This window comes from Salvia splendens, chromosome 14 (genome assembly GCF_004379255.2).
Source record: "Salvia splendens isolate huo1 chromosome 14, SspV2, whole genome shotgun sequence".
NCBI lineage: Eukaryota > Viridiplantae > Streptophyta > Magnoliopsida > Lamiales > Lamiaceae > Salvia > Salvia splendens.
Genome location: NC_056045.1, coordinates 7,046,099 through 7,062,071, shown reverse-complemented (window position 1 = coordinate 7,062,071; position 15,973 = coordinate 7,046,099). Strand labels below are relative to the sequence as shown.

Sequence of the window (15,973 nt, the reverse complement as noted above, 5' to 3'; positions counted from 1 at the left end):
ATGGCAATACACTAATAGAAAACATATATATTGGTCAACAATTAATGACTAATTAGGAAACGTCGCATTTAAATGAATGTATTCAATTGATAGCTAATTAATTAGGGAAAAATGCGTCTTACACCAAATTAATGTATTATATTAAAAATCCAATTTTATTTAAAATTCTATCACATGTCACATATGTGAGACATAAATCTTACAACAATCACTAATAATCCATGAACTTATGGTATAATAGTTTAGTTTCTATTTCTAGGTACAGAGAATAACTTGTTGGGGGCATAATACAAACTCAAAAGATATACTAACATATAAAAGATGATTGAATCAAAACATTTAGTTTGAATCATGCAAACTGCATTTATTTCTTGAACAGGAAACATGTAGAGAGGTCTTGCAATGCAGTGTTGATTTGATATGTAACACGTTTACTGTACCTTTATATGTATGAAATCCACCTCAACCAAATGTAATAATCTTGCCTTGAAACATTCACTAAAACAACAAAAAACAGTGAAGCCCACAAATTTGTTGATTTGGACTTTATTCTGTAATCTGTATCCAAGTGGATGATAATTCTAGGTTGTGTTGGCCAACGTGTTCTTAAATTCTTCATCTCTAAATTCATTTCTTTGTTTTTTGTGTTTAATATCATTACTACATCTACAATCTATGCCTTTTTATGTGGCTTGTTGCCCTGCCATGATTCCATAGAGATTTTTTCTCCTAAAATCTGTCGTTTTATATTTACTTTTTTATTGAAAAAAAACAAAATTTTAAAAGTCGCATCACGATGAACTCGAACTCGAACTCGAGACCTTTGGCCTCAGATATTAACTACTCTATTAGTAGGACAACTCTTCACTAGTATTAATTTTATTTTGACATATAGCAAATGAGTAAGAGTGGTCCATTATTATTATTCACTTCAAAAGCAAATTCTGTGTATCATTACCTGACCTAAATTGAATGTGTAGTCTGTGTCGTTGGACTTGATAGGGATAGCAATGTACATTACAATTTAACTTTCAATTGATAAAAGTGTGAAATGTAGTACTACAATTTTTATAAGCAATATGTAAAATGCTTTTCAAATTCGTAAAAACATTTAAATTTTCATTTTTAGTGTGATGGGGTAAAACTTAAAAGGGATTTGAATGTTGAAATGTGATCTACCACATATTCAGAAAATAAATCTTGTATATTTCAGTCTGGCCCACAATTTTTCATAGTTACAACACATAATTGAATTCCATTCCCAGCAAATTTTACTAGTGCAAACAAAGTTTAGTATAGTAAATAAATTACTCCGTCCCACAATAATTGTCACTTTTATTGTAGGCACAACTTTTTAAATAAATGTAAAGAAAAGTTGGTTGAAAAAGTTAGTGGAACGTGAGACCCACTTTTTTATATTGATTTTATAATACAATGTGAGTAAAGTGAGTTAGTGAAATGTGAGACATACTTATCATTTATGGTAAAAATAGAATGTGACAATTATTATGGGACGGGCCGAAATAAAAAAAAGAGGGATAATTATTATGGAACAAAGGGAGTAAAAGAATCCTCTTCCATTGGATATTATGAGTACTTTTAGTCAATTTAGATATTTTTCTCACTTCTTTCAATTGTGTACATTCCACATTAGTTCATGAGAAAATTATTTTGGTCTCTAAATCTCCCAACACAAACAGGGCCCTAACACCTCGACCACTAAAATAGCACCATCTTAAATTCTTGATTAAAATAGAGGAATCAAAGTATGCCATTTTGGAAGGAAAAATCATAACGTGATTTCAAAACGAGATTTGAAGTTACAGAGCCTAAAATTTGTAAAATCTCTAGCATACGGTCCACGATGTGTTTTGGTGTTGTTTAAAATCTCAATATTTTGTCATTTCCTGTTCCATTTTATCTATGCAAAATCAAGGACAAATGCTTCTTGTCCTACATTAATTTAACTTTTTCCTCTCCCTCCCTTCTTTCCCTACATATTTTAATTCCTCCACCATTTTCTACCATCACTTGTTGAATATTTCAAGTTGCTTCTACCATTTCTTGCTACATTTGAGCCCGGGATTGATGGATTTCAAGAATGTGGGGAAAGCCCGGGATTTGGAAGAAGAGGCCCGGGATAATACTAATGCAGAGAATAGTGTGTACTCGAGGGCTGGTATGATTGATTTCAAGACATGGGATGTGCAGTTGGAGAAGCATTTGAACCGGGACTGGCCCAGAAACACCGAGGGCCGCAACCAGCCCGAGGAATGGGAGATTGATCTGGCTAAGCTTGACATCAAGAATGCCATAGCTCATGGCACCTATGGCACTGTCTATAAAGGTGTTTATGATGCCCAAGATGTTGCAGGTCATAACTCTTTCTTTTTTTGTTGCTTTATCTTGTGTGTGTGTGTTTGACTATGATATGATTCAATAGGCTGAGCTCTCTTTTTAAGTGGAATGCCTTAAAATGCTAATTTGAAGTGCTAATGAGTTTATTGAACCAATAATTTCATTTCTCACAATTTTGTGTAATCATCATGTTAAGTGTATTTTGTGGATAAAGATAGATTATGTTGCCATTGTTGATCTTGATTGATTGTGGGCATATATTGATATGGGATGAAGTTTCATACTATTTAAGTATAATTCTCTCACAACTAAGTTTATTCTCAATTGGATATAGTTAAGGTATTGGAGTGGGGGGAGGATGGTATGACCACGACTGATGAGAGCGATGCTCTTCAGACATCTTTTCGACAAGAAGTATGATACGTGCAGATATATGAGAATATCCCTCATATCATTATTATATATCTGCACGTATCAAAGTAGCCGTTTGGCATAAGCTCGACCATCCTAGTGTTACTAAGGTGAAGAGTATTCATTCTTTTGTGGTTGGAAGATATTCCTTATTTTAACCCGAAACTCGTTCTTATTGTCTAGTTCGTTGGTGCCTCAGTCGGAACCACAAACCTTAAGTTACCTTCTGAAGGGACTTTGGCAGCTAGGCTAGCTCAATTCGCTGCCATGTAGAGCGTGGTGTGTCGTGGTAGAGTACGTTTGTGGTGGAACGTTAAAGAAGCTCTTGGTTAGGAATAACATGAAGAAAATGGCATTCCAGACTGTGGCTCAGGATCTTGGTAGAGGGTGAGAAAACGGTTCTTGTGTTCATCGTTCCTCGGTCTTAACCTAGCTGGATTAGTCCTCTTTTCATTTCCCATTTCCCCTCCAATTCACTATCTATGCCTTCATAATTTTACATGATGCCATTTTGGGTAGAATCTGAGGCCGGAAATTCCAAGATGCTGCCCAGCACCATTTGCAAACATCATGCGTAGATGTTGTGAGGATGATGTTGGAAGAAGCAGTGGCTTTACTGGGCGGGCGATGAGGCAAGTGGTTGCTTTTGTATTATTACATTAAGATTTAATGTAATAATTGTCAATTTTTACATTAAATTGAAAATAGAATAACAAATTAGGAAGTTTTGATTTTTTTTTCAATTGTCCCATTTGTATTTGTACGCAAAACAACATCATTCAGTGTATTTCAAAATAGCATTGATTGAATCAAATAAATATTATTCTCATTTATTTTCTTATTACTAAACAATATTGTTGTATGATCAAAAATGTCATTTTATACGATAATTGAAAAAAAATTAAAACTTCATAAGATAATATAGAGATAGATTAAAATTTAATCAAACTTAATAATTTAAATTAGCAATAGTATTATTCCTAACATCCAAATGATTAGATGGAAGAATTTATACACCGTTTAAATAAGTTGAAATTCCCGCGCAACCATTAAAACGTGAACCTCTTCGGCTGAGTTGAGTTTGGATTGCGCCATGGATCTGTACAACACTCACGTGAAGCTTCTCGCCTTTGATTTTCTCTCTCTTACCCCCACCCGAGCAGATCCCTCCTGCTTCCAGCGCAAAGGGCTGCGCCTATCCCGCGCCGAGTCGATCGGAGTGGTGGTGACTCGGCAGCTCAAGCCCGGCAAATTCCTCCGCTTCACCATCGATGACGGCACCGGCTGCATCCCCTGTGTCCTCTGGCTCAACCACCTCACCTCCTCTTACTTCTCCCGGCGGAGCCCATCATCTGTTCGATCAATTGCCCGAACGGCGCTCCACTTCGCCTCCGAGATCAAGCTCGGCGTCGTCGCCAGGGTGCGCGGCAGGATCACCGCCTACCGAGGAACCGTCCAGATCACGGTTTCCGATGCCGTGTTGGAGACCGATCCGAATGCGCAGGTTTTGCATTGGCTGGACTGTGTCAGGTTGGCCAGGAGATGCTACGATAAGTTTTCCGTAATTAGGGTTTGATTGATTTGGGGATTTCTCGTTTCTGAAGTGAATTTGCTTGATTGAGCCAATTTTACTCGATTCATATGCTGGGGGCTTGTTTGATTCATTCAATTTGCTGGCTGTTGATTCTTCATTCCTTGTTTGTGAATATTGCTGTTGGAAATAATTGGGGTTTTGCTTGATTCATTCATTGACACCATGGTTAATCAGCTCAACAAGCATGTGTTGTATACTTCAATATAGAGAATAGAGAATTCTCATTGACTAAAACAATTGGTATTGAGAGATGGAGGACTTAGTTTTCTTTCCTTTACGAGTTTGTTCGTCTTCGGGGACCCCCGCCCCTCATTGATAATAAATTTCCATGTTTCACCAAGTCTGGAAACTAGTTGAACAGAGACCAAACATAGGAGCTGTCGATTAATTGTTTGCTCTATATAGCAATTGCTATTTTGATATCAAGTCCATTTCTTTCTAATGGTAAATCTTGTCCTGCAATTCTGTTTCGCTAGTATTACGATCCAAATTCCTAGAGAACTAAGCAATATGCCAATAGTGGAACATGTTTTTCCTTGCTAGAAAACCCCAAATCAACAGTGTCTGTTTGTCTCTTGATTTCAGTTCATCTTTCATTTAGATTGTAGCATGTGTTTGGCTTTTCTTACTAGAGAAATATGTGATCAATCTAATGCTAAACAACGCTCTGTTTACTTTGTCTGACAATTTTGGCCAGTCAGAATGTTACGCAATCGACACAGCCTTGAACTGTTCGTCGCATACTGCTTCTGATCCATATGTGAGTATTACATGTTCCTTTGTACTGAAATTTTCACCTCTTGTAGATTTGTATCCTCCATTTTGATGTTTATTAATTGTGGTCGATTGTAGATAAAGTTTGGTTTTATGCTGTTTTGTTACACTATTTTGGTAGAGCTTTGCAGTTGTATGCTAATATGATAAATTTGTAAATTCAAAGCAAAACCTCCTACTGAATGGGAAGAAATTAAGATAAGAAAGAGAAAATAAATTGCACAGATTGACCATAATATACGTAATTGAAAGAGCATGTTTATAATTTAATGGACAATTTTGAAACTCCAAAGTATTGCCGAAAATCTATTACTACTACTATAAGTACATTCAGCAAAGTGTACATTTACGAATTCCGATACACCTATTCAACCAACATGAATAGTTCAGTAATGTAATATACTGATATACATAACCTATACATATTTAGATTTGGATTTTATTTAATTTGATATGAAACAATAATTCAGCTGGTGCAAAAAGATTTTGAAAATAGTTATTTATATTGTCGATACATTTAACCCAAACTAGTTTATTGAAACACAATTATATTTCCTTGGATCAAAAAATAAGAGGGAAAACGTGATTGAGTGAGAAGATTTGATGTGCAATAGATTAGAAATAAATTTAGGAGAACTTGGAAAATGGGGAAGGCAAGAAAGAGAGTGACGAGATTTTAGGCAGAGTCCAAGTCAATGAAATTGATTGTGAAATTTTTTTAACCTCAGTTTTACACCTTTGGTGAAAAGTTTCACATCATAATTTAAAGCTTCTCGTCTAATTTTGCTTTTTTTTTCTAAAATTATAATATACGAATTATATTTTTTTTAAAATTTGACTACATTGGCGCATGAACTAGGTTGCAACAGCTGCCCATGCCATTCTCGTCCTGTTGCATAAATATGTGTATTTTTTTGGAATAAATAAAAGTCAATGGATACGATGTGGACATTCTTATGCTTTGAATTATGCAGAATAGATTTTCAGATTTCTTGTTCTATTTATATGCAATTCATTGTCTGCTACAGTTGTCCTATTACTCTATATTATTAGAGCATCCGCAATGACGGACTTCCGCGCGGATGTCAAACCGGCGTGCGCGACGTCCGCCATTGTGCAACTGTTCAGCGGATACGGACGTCCGATACGGACACCGCATGTCCGCGCCTTTCCGCTGACGTCTGCCGGGACGTCCGCCATTGCGTTGACTCCCTCGGACGTCGGCGCGGGATTCCCGATTTTTGTAGTATTCTTTTTTGAAAAAAATTCTATAAATACGTCTCGTTGCATTTCATTTCATTCGCACCACTTGTTTTAACAAGTTTCTCTCTCTCTAAATTTCTTTTATATTTCCGTAATGTCTGGTAGTGGTAGTGGTAGTGGTCAGGGACGGATCCATATGGGCATCACAAGGGGCAATTGCCCCAGCTGAAAAAAATTATTTATACTATTTTGATTATTAATTTTAAAATTTTTTGAAATATCCTCTATATATGCCCCTTCTCTAATTCTAAAAATATCTTTATATGTATTTTTGCCCCACCTATATAGAATTCCTGGCTCCGTCCCTGGTATTGGTGGTGGTGGGCATTATGTACACATGATGCGGATGATACACACACATGTGCGGGAGGCCACAGAGAGGGAGGAACAAGCGGTCGGCACCGGCGGTGCCTCGACCCATCCATCGTTGCACTATAGTGCCTCGGGATCACCTCGCTGCCCACAGTCGGTTGTATGAGGATTACTTTGCACCGGAGCCACGGTTTGGGGAGAACCTATTCCGGCGACGGTTTAGGATGCATCGTCCTCTCTTTCTGCGTATCGTGGGCGCTTTGGAGCGTCAATACGAGTATTTTAGGGTGCAGGAGGATGCGGCCGGTAAACTCGGTCACACGCCGATTCAGAAGTGCACTGTCGCAATCAGGCAAGTTGGTATATTGAGGCGCGACCGACATGTTTGACGAGTACCTCCACATCGGCGGGACGACTGCCCGCGATTGCCTGAAGTATTTTTGTCAGGGCGTTAGGGAGATATTCGGGGAAATGTATCTTTGGATGCCTACCCCCGAAGATTGTCAGGCTCTGCTGGATATGCACGGGAATCACCACGGGTTTCCGGGGATGTTAGGCAACATAGATTGTATGCACTGGGAATGGAAGAACTGCCCCGCTGCCTGGAAAGGGGTGTACACTACTGGTTTCAAGGCCAAGAATCCCACGATGATCCTTGAAGCAGTAGCTGACTACCGGCTGTGGATTTGGCATGCCTATTTTGGAGTAGCCGGGTCTAACAACGACATCAACGTCCTCCAGTCGTTGCCCCTCTTCAACGACCAGTGCATGGGCGTCGGTCCGACCGTCAGTTTCGTCGCCAACGGCAACCAGTACAGTATGAGCTATTATTTGGCGGATGGGATATACCCGATGTGGCCCGTCTTTGTGAAGACGATCAGATGCCCAACGGATGAAAATAAGATATACTTTGCGCAACGTCAGGAGGCAGCGCGCAAGGATGTGGAGCGGACATTTGGTGTGCTCCAGTCTCGATGGGCGGCAGTGCTGTGGTATGTTGACAGCATCGCCGACATCATGTACGCATGTATTCTCATGCACAACATGATTGTCGAAGATGAAGGCCCAACACTGACCGATTGGGCCAAAGATGATGCTGCGGGTCCAAGCCACGGCGTGGCCACTGGCAATGTACGCATGGGGATACCCCATGACGATGTCGAGCGAGTCCGTGCATTCACCGACATGCGCCAAAAACAAGCCCATGTTCGACTCCAGAACGATATAATTGAAGAAGTATGGCAGCGAAGGGGTCGTCGTTGATGGAGTTTTTAATTGTTGAAATGTATTTTTTTATTTTGATGAAATGTACTTTTCTTTTTTTTAATTAATGAAATTTTTATTCCGTATTCGTTTCGAATTTTTCTTCTGTAAATTGCTTAATTCCGTAAATTGTTAAATTGGTGAATTTGTGATTTTTTTAATGTGGGAAGTCCGTCGGGATGTCCTTGGGGATGTCCGCCACTGTGCAGTGAGATGTCCGTATGATGTGGCATCCGCAGTGGGAAGTCCGTATGACGTGGCAGGAGGTGTTTTTGAGATGTCCGCGAGGATGTCCGCCGGGACATCCGCACCACTGCGGATGCCCTTAGAGTTTTCTGTGTTATTATGTCTACGGAGACGCCGATTTGGAAAAGTTTACACTTCTACTAATATTAGGGCATCCACAGTGGTGCGGATGTCCGGCGGACATCCCCGCGGACATCCCAAAAATACCTCCTGCCACGTCATAAGTACTTCCCACTGCACTGCCACGTCATAAGGATATCCCACTGCACAGTGGCGGACATCCCCAAGGACATCCCGACGGACTTCCCACAATAATAAAAATTCACAAATTCACCAAATTAAACAATTTACGAAATCAAACAATTTACGGAATTAAAATTTCGACACAAATACGGAGAAATTGCAACCACTTTATTTAAAAAAAATATACATAATACAAAAAAACATACACAATTATTAAAAAAAATTACATAGATAAAAAAAACCGTCGTCTCACTCCTCGGATTCCCCGCCGTCAGTACCCTCGTCGTCCCCGCCGGTAGTCCCCTCATCGCCACTCTCCACCATGTCTCCCAACCCCAAATCGCGCTGCATACTGTTGATGATATCCTTCAGCGACGACTTGTAATGGCGACCGGTCGATGTCCGCCATTCTATCATTGCACGTAACAGGGTTTCATGTTGCGCGACACGGGCGAGTGAGGGGAGCTCGGGATCGTATTGGGTAGGAGCTGTCGATAGGGCCTCGGCGGACCCGCTGGCGCTTCCACTCGCCATCCGCGCCGCAGACTTTTGCCCCACCGGGCGATGGCAGCTGGACGACGATGAAGGTGTTGGGAACTCTGCCTCGGCGGGGGGAGTTCGTGGGAACCAGCACTGCTACTGTACTCCCCTGAGGAGCTGATCTTCGTTCGCTTCGGCCAGCCAGATTCAACACCCGCAGTAAACTTGGCCGAAGTCTGCACCACAAGATACACATACCAATAGTTGAATTCCCCGAAGCCCGCCGCAGCGTGTTTGAACTGATGGTGAGACAGAAGCTTCACATCCTCGGCAGACATGCCGCTGGTTGCCGAGCGGAGGTTGTTTGTGTAAATGCCGGTGAATCGGCTGAGCTGCCTCTTCAGCCGCTCCCACTGTTTCCGACATTGCTCTCCGTTGTGAGGCTTCCCCCCTGGCGGTTTGAATTGGAGGTAGCTTTGGCTAATGCGCCACCACATCCTATCGATATCCTGGTTAGCCCCGATATATGGATCATCCACTATACTAATCCACGCCTTCGCAAGCGCGATGCACTCCTCTGTGCTCCAGACGGTCCTCTTTTTCCCGCTGGATCCCTCCCCCCCCTCAGCGGCCCCCGCTTCACCATCGTACCCCGCCGCAGGCGAGGTAGTGCCCCGTCACATGCCCCCCTCCCTATCGCTGTTGGTACGTCTGTGGGAGAATCCCGGATCGGAGATAGCCCTAACTCCTCTATCGAGAACGTCTCGATGCCAGTGAACTGAGTCTCGAGAGGAGTACTCGGGGGTTGTCCGTCGACAGTAAATCCATATAGGGCGATAGACATTGTCCACCGGTGATTGGGGGACCCCCACCTACTCCCCCGCAGCGACATGCGAGCCCTGCATCATCATCCCGGGCATCTGGGGCGGCATCATCCCCGACATTGGGGTCATTCCGGCACTCACCCCGGGCATTTGGGGCATCATCCCATACCAAGGCGGGTACATGTTGTAGTACCCGGGCATCATCCCCGCCGTCATTTGGGGTTGGGGCATCATCCCCGCCATTCCGAACATCGTGGAGGACATTAGGGTACTTCCGCCAACGGGAAAGATCGGTCTTTGTGACTCGCTCGTGGCGGGGGAATCACTATCGTGGTGCTCCATTTATCTTCGAAACAAAAGTATTTAGAGAGAGAGATACTCATTAATACAAGTGGAGCGAATGAAATGAAATTCAACGAGCCGTATTTATAGAATTAAAAAAAAAAATCGGGACGTCCGTGAGGTCAACGCAATAGCGGACGTCCGCAAGGACGTCGCCACGGACGTCCAGGGAATGCCGCGGAACTCCAGTGTCCGCAGCGGACGTCCGTATCCGCGTCACCTTTGCACAATGGCGGACGTCCCGCACGCAGGTCGGACGTCCGCCGGGACGGGCGCCATTGTGGATTTTCTAAGTACATATTTTACTAAATCATGTTCATGTGCAGCCTATAAATCAATCACAAAATAGTACATTTATGAGTTTTTTTTTTTTTAAATTGTTATAACTTCTAATGCTATTTATAACATATGCTGTATAAAATCAGGGCATATGCTTCTCAAGTAATAAGTGAAGTAAATCATGCAATACCTGATGTCATGAGCCAAATAAAAAATAAAAAGTGAGCAAATTGATCGGAATATTTAGATTATCCATTTTTGTCAAATGGCTTCCACTTGCACTTCTACATGTTTGCCTCATTTTTGCTTTTCACAGGGGCAAAATCTGCATATTGGCAAGGTTTGAAATACAGGATTCATTATACATCTTAAATTCGTAATACAGTAGTCAAGCATGTTATAAATTACATGTATTTTGGTAAAATCATCTATATATACACTTTCTTATCTGTGTTGGTTAATATAATTCTTTATAAATATAGATATATATTATCAAGATCCATTAAGCTGATATATCCCACACTTATCTAGCTAAAACCAAATTTGAAATGCAAGATATAAAAAGGGACACACGAGGTTTATTGATACGGATGCCCATGCAGCAGAGGAGCCAGCCGTTGCCGAGGAACCGAGGGCTGTTACGGAGACACCGTCGCAGCAGCAAAGGGAGACAGAAGACGTAGCAGCGACGAGAACCTTGAGGCCGCGGGATCGAATCAAGCCGCCGAGGAAGTACACGGCTTAAGTCGAGGACGCATAGGAGTCTTTTTTTATTTTATATTTTGTTTATTCTATTTTAGGATTATTCTTGTCATTATTTTTCTATTTGAGTCCGGTTTTCTTAGTTAGTTCTTTCCCGAACGTATTAGGATTAGGTCGAACCAACCCTAGGGTTTTAGCATAAATAGAGCCTCTTGTCATCAAACGATTTATCTATGAAATAATATTCAATTGGCTCAATTGCTTTTGCATCAAGAAACACATCCTCAAGCTGCCGACGAGACTTCTCGCGCTCAGCTGCACTCTTTGCCGTCCAAGTCACGACCCAGCTTTGGGCGCTCGACGAACGACGACATCTCGTTTCTTGATTTTCGCGAGGAATTCGACGTTATGGAATTAGGTCCTTAACAACTGGTGCCTTCATTGTTTACTCATCATGACTGGAACAGACAAGCGGATACCGCCGTCGGGGCTCCTCACCGGTGGCAACGCGCAGATAGTGATTGGAGGGTCTTCACGCCGCACGTCTGCTTCCGTTCCATGCGGCGATGACCAGCTGCGCTTTCGCGGCAAGAATTCTCGGCGACTGACGAGCCACCGCAAGACGATACCGGCACGGCAGGGATTTCCTCTACCGGGGTGGAGGCAATTTAGGCGAGATTTAACAGCTTCGAGTTCAGGCTATCTAAATTGGAGGCGCCGCGCGCTCCTGAGCCGGATGGCCCCTGTTTTTCAGATGACATGGATAACGAGGGCTATCGCTCCCCTCGCGACGCTTGGGCGGTTGACGAGGAGATTCCCCGTCCTTTCATCCTTGGCCGGCGAGACCATGGAGGGGATGTCCGCCGCCGAAGAGGCGCTGCCCGCGCTCTACAAAGGTGCGACGACCGCTTTTCGCCGCGCAACGTTGCTCCGCTGCCATACCGCGATCGCCCCGAACCTCAGCACCGCACGTGTTGGGACAGGACGCGTGACCGTTATCGGGGGGATATCGACACAGGTTGTCGGGGGTACCGCCACTCGACGTCTTGGGACTCACCCCTTCCTCGGCAAGAATACGGTACCCATAGGACGGAGAGACCGAAGGAGCTGTCCATGAAGGCTCCCCCCTTCGACGGATCAGATGCGACGAATTGGATTTCGAGGGTCGATTATTATTTCGACCACCTGGGGATGCCCGATTCCGAACGCCTACACTATGTGGTCATGCTATTTCGCCCACCAGCTGCAGATTGGATATTCAATTGCCGTGAGAATAACCCGGTGGTGACGTGGAGGGAATTTTTGGAGGACGTGCGCCACAGGTTTGATCCGCAAAGTTTTCGCAACTGCATTGGCCCGCTCTCGAAATTGGTGCAGATGGGCTCGGTGGCAGAGTATCACGCCGCCTTCGAACGTTACCTTAATAGGGTGAAAAGGTTGTCTGAGGAGGCATTGATCCCGATTTTCATCACGGGTCTTAAAGAACCTATTCAGGAGAAGGTAGAATTGCAGGAGCCGCGCTCTTTGGCGGAGGCAATGGCTCTGGCTTTACGACTAGTAGCGTCGCACGATGAACGCCAATTACAGGCAGGGCGCGCGAGGTAGAATAACTGCGACACGCGGGTTCCCGGGGTCGCCCAGCCCCAACTAGTTGGCCAGGCAGACACGGCGACCAGTGAGGCCCCGAAAACATCTTTTCGACCAATTCGGGTCTCGAACGCAGAAAAGGCGGAGCGCTCACGGAAGGGCTTATGCTACCACTGTCCGGAGAAATGGACACCCGGCCATGTATGTAAATAGAAAATATTGTCGTACGTGGGCGAGGATGATGGAGAAAATAACCTTGAAGGGTCAGAGGGCAGTGAGGAAGGTGAGACGATTATCACAGCAGACCTGTCACACCTTCACGCCTTGGCAGGGGGTGCTAAGGGTCTCCCGTTTAATATTGTTGGGACCATTGGGATGACGACAGTAAGTATACTCATTGATACGGGTAGCACACATGATTTCCTTCATCCCCGAGTGGCTTAGCAGTTGCAGTTGTCGTTAACCCCTATTCGACCTTTCCGTGTATATGTGGGGAACGGCGCATCGTTGATTTGCTCGCACATCGCAAGGAAAACCAAGCTCTCGGTTCAAGGGGTGGAGTTCCTTATCGATCTGCACATCATGGAAATTCACGGCCCGGATATTGTTTTAGGAATGGAGTGGCTCGAATCGTTGGGCAAAATCTCTGCCGATTTTGTCTGGAAAACATTGGAGTTCAGTAGGGACGGGGTCAGGATGACCCTGCACAGCGTTCTTCCCTCGCCACGCCTTATATGCCTATAGTCCTTGGCATTGCTTGCATCACGGTCATCAACACACGAGTTTTACGAGATTATTCGGATTGATGACAGCAGTCAGAACACCCAGACGCCGCCGGAGGATGAATTTCCGCCAGACACCCATCCGGAGGTACGTCGGGTGTTGGACCAATTCAGGCAAGTCTTCTCAGTCCCGACAGGTATGCCGTAGCGTCGTGAGTTCGATCATCGCATCCATCTGCTCCCGGGGTCAAAACCGATCAATGTGAGACCGTACAGGTACCCCTACTTTCAGAAAATGGAGATCGAGCGGCAGGTACGGGAAATGCTCGGGCAGGGCCTTATCCAGCGGAGCCACAACCCGTTCTCCTCCACGGTACTCCTAATTCGGAAGAAGGACGGGACTTTCTGGTTCTGCATTGACTACAGAGCCCTCAACATGGCGACAATACCAGATCACTTCCCTATTCCAACAGCAGATGAACTGTTTGACGAGCTCGGGAGAGCTAAATTTTTTACTAAATTAGACCTGCGATCGGGCTATCATCAGATCCGCATGCATGACGCGGATGTATTCAAAACGGCCTTCAGGACACACGACAGTCACTTTGAGTTCTTGGTTATGCCGTTTGGCCTTACCAATGCGCCATCCACATTTCAAGCAGCAATGAATAGTGTTTTTCAGCCCTTGCTCAGGAAATGTGTGATCGTCTTCTTCGACGACATTCTTGTCTATAGCCCGACACTAGAAGATCATTGTTCTCATCTGACGGAGGTGCTAGAGTTGCTGCAGTCGCACCAGTTCTTTGTAAAAATATCCAAATGTTCGTTTTGCGGCACGACAGTGGAGTATCTGGGCCACTTGGTATCGGATGGGGTTCTGAGGACTGATCGGTCAAAAATCGTGGCCATGACGTCGTGGCCCCTGCCTAAAACGGTCAAGCAGCTACGCGGTTTCTTAGGATTGACAGGGTACTATCGTCGGTTTGTGGCTAATTACGCCATGATTGCGGCCCCTCTCACCGACCTGCTCAAAAAAGAGGCTTTCGTCTGGTCTCCGGCAGCCGACGCAGCATTCGCGGACCTCAAGCAGGCTATGACGACGGCACCTGTCCTAAGCCTGACTAATTTCGACAAACAATTTTGCGTAGAAACGGACGCCTCCGACGTCGGCATCGGAGCAGTGCTAATCCAGGATAAACACCTGATCGCCTTCTTCAGCAAGAAATTGGGTCCGCGTCGCCGCGTTGCCTCGACTTATCACAAGGAACTGTATGCAATAGTGGAGGCTGTGCAAAAATGGCGCCAGTACCTTCTGGGCCGCGAGTTCATCATTCGGAGTGATCAAAAGAGTTTGAAGAATCTCCTACACCAGGTTGTCCAAACCCCGGATCAACATCTCTACGTGCGTAAATTGATGGGATACAAGTTCAGCATTGAATATAAGAAAGGGAGCACAAATAAAGCCGCGGATGCCCTGTCGAGACGGGATGACGACCGTGACACTGCCACCGCCGCCGCCCCTTCTGAGGCTGCATCCACATATACCGAGGCCGACTACCGGATTCCAGCAGAGGACGCGGTTTTCTTCGCATCAGTAGCCCAGTCGGTGCCGAAGATATTTGAATTGCTGCGTGAGGAAGCGTCAACGTTACCCGATATTCGTGAATTGATCAACCAGATTGCGACGGGCACCGCTCCACCGCACCTCTCATTTATCGACGGTTTGGTTTATTTCAAGCGTCGAGTCCTCCTATGCATCCACTCCAAACTCAAGCGGCCACTCTTAAAGGAGCATCACTGCACACCCCTTGCCGGCCATCCAGGGCACGGGAGGACTTTTCGCTTGCTGTCTGTAGGGTTTTACTGGCCTAATATGCGCAAGGATGTTAAGAAATTTGTCGAAGCTTGCTCCGTGTGTCAGTCGACTAAGTACTCCACCCAAAAACCGGCTGGATTGCTGTAGCCACTGCCGATTCCCTCATAGGTGTGGGAAGACGTGTCCATGGATTTCATTACGGGCCTTCCTCCCTCTAGAGGTTACACGACAATCATGGTAGTGGTGGATCGCCTGTCCAAGTATGCGCACTTTGCCCCATTGCCTACCAAGTTTGATGCGTTACGGGTGGCACATTTATTTGTCAGCACGGTGGTCAGACATCATGGCTTTCCAAAAACATTGGTCTCGGATCGGGACACGGTTTTTTTGAATGCGACATGGGAGGAAATGTTGCGCTTCAGCGGTACCAAACTCCATTTTTCCACGGCCTATCACCCCAATCAGATGGCCAAACGGAGGTCCGGAACCGCGTGTTAGAACAATATTTACGCGCGTTTGCCGCTGATCGTCCTTCCACGTGGTGTAATCTGCTGCCGTAGGCTGAGTTATCCCTTAATTGTTTCCACCACGCCGCGTTGGGGACTTCGCCCTTCAAGGCCCTTTATGGCCGCGAACCACCACTATTAGTGGCTTCCCCGCCGTCGGCAAAGACCCCCCAAAGGTGGCTGATTTGATAAGACAACGTGGGGCCCTCCTTCGTGAGCTACGTGATAACCTAGCTCGCGCCCAGCAGAGA

The 15,973-nt window shown here is 44.8% G+C and overlaps 1 protein-coding gene across 3 annotated transcripts; it reads left to right on the top strand.

Annotated features, from left to right (window-relative positions):
• The first annotated feature begins 2,039 nt into the window (after nt 1-2,039).
• On the top strand, nt 2,040-5,220 carry LOC121764616 (CST complex subunit STN1-like). 3 transcript variants are annotated; one of them, XM_042160634.1, is made up of 2 exons: nt 2,040-2,374; nt 5,061-5,220. In XM_042160634.1, exons 1-2 carry the CDS (start codon nt 2,089-2,091, stop codon nt 5,114-5,116), a joined length of 342 nt encoding a protein of 113 aa, XP_042016568.1. In that variant the 5' UTR covers nt 2,040-2,088; the 3' UTR covers nt 5,117-5,220. The 3 variants fall into 3 exon arrangements, with proteins under 3 accessions (XP_042016568.1, XP_042016566.1, XP_042016567.1); XM_042160632.1 differs by lacking the exon at nt 2,040-2,374 and adding an exon at nt 3,777-4,299 and having other exon boundaries at nt 5,065-5,220; XM_042160633.1 differs by lacking the exon at nt 2,040-2,374 and adding an exon at nt 3,777-4,299.
• The last annotated feature ends 10,753 nt before the right edge of the window (nt 5,221-15,973 follow it).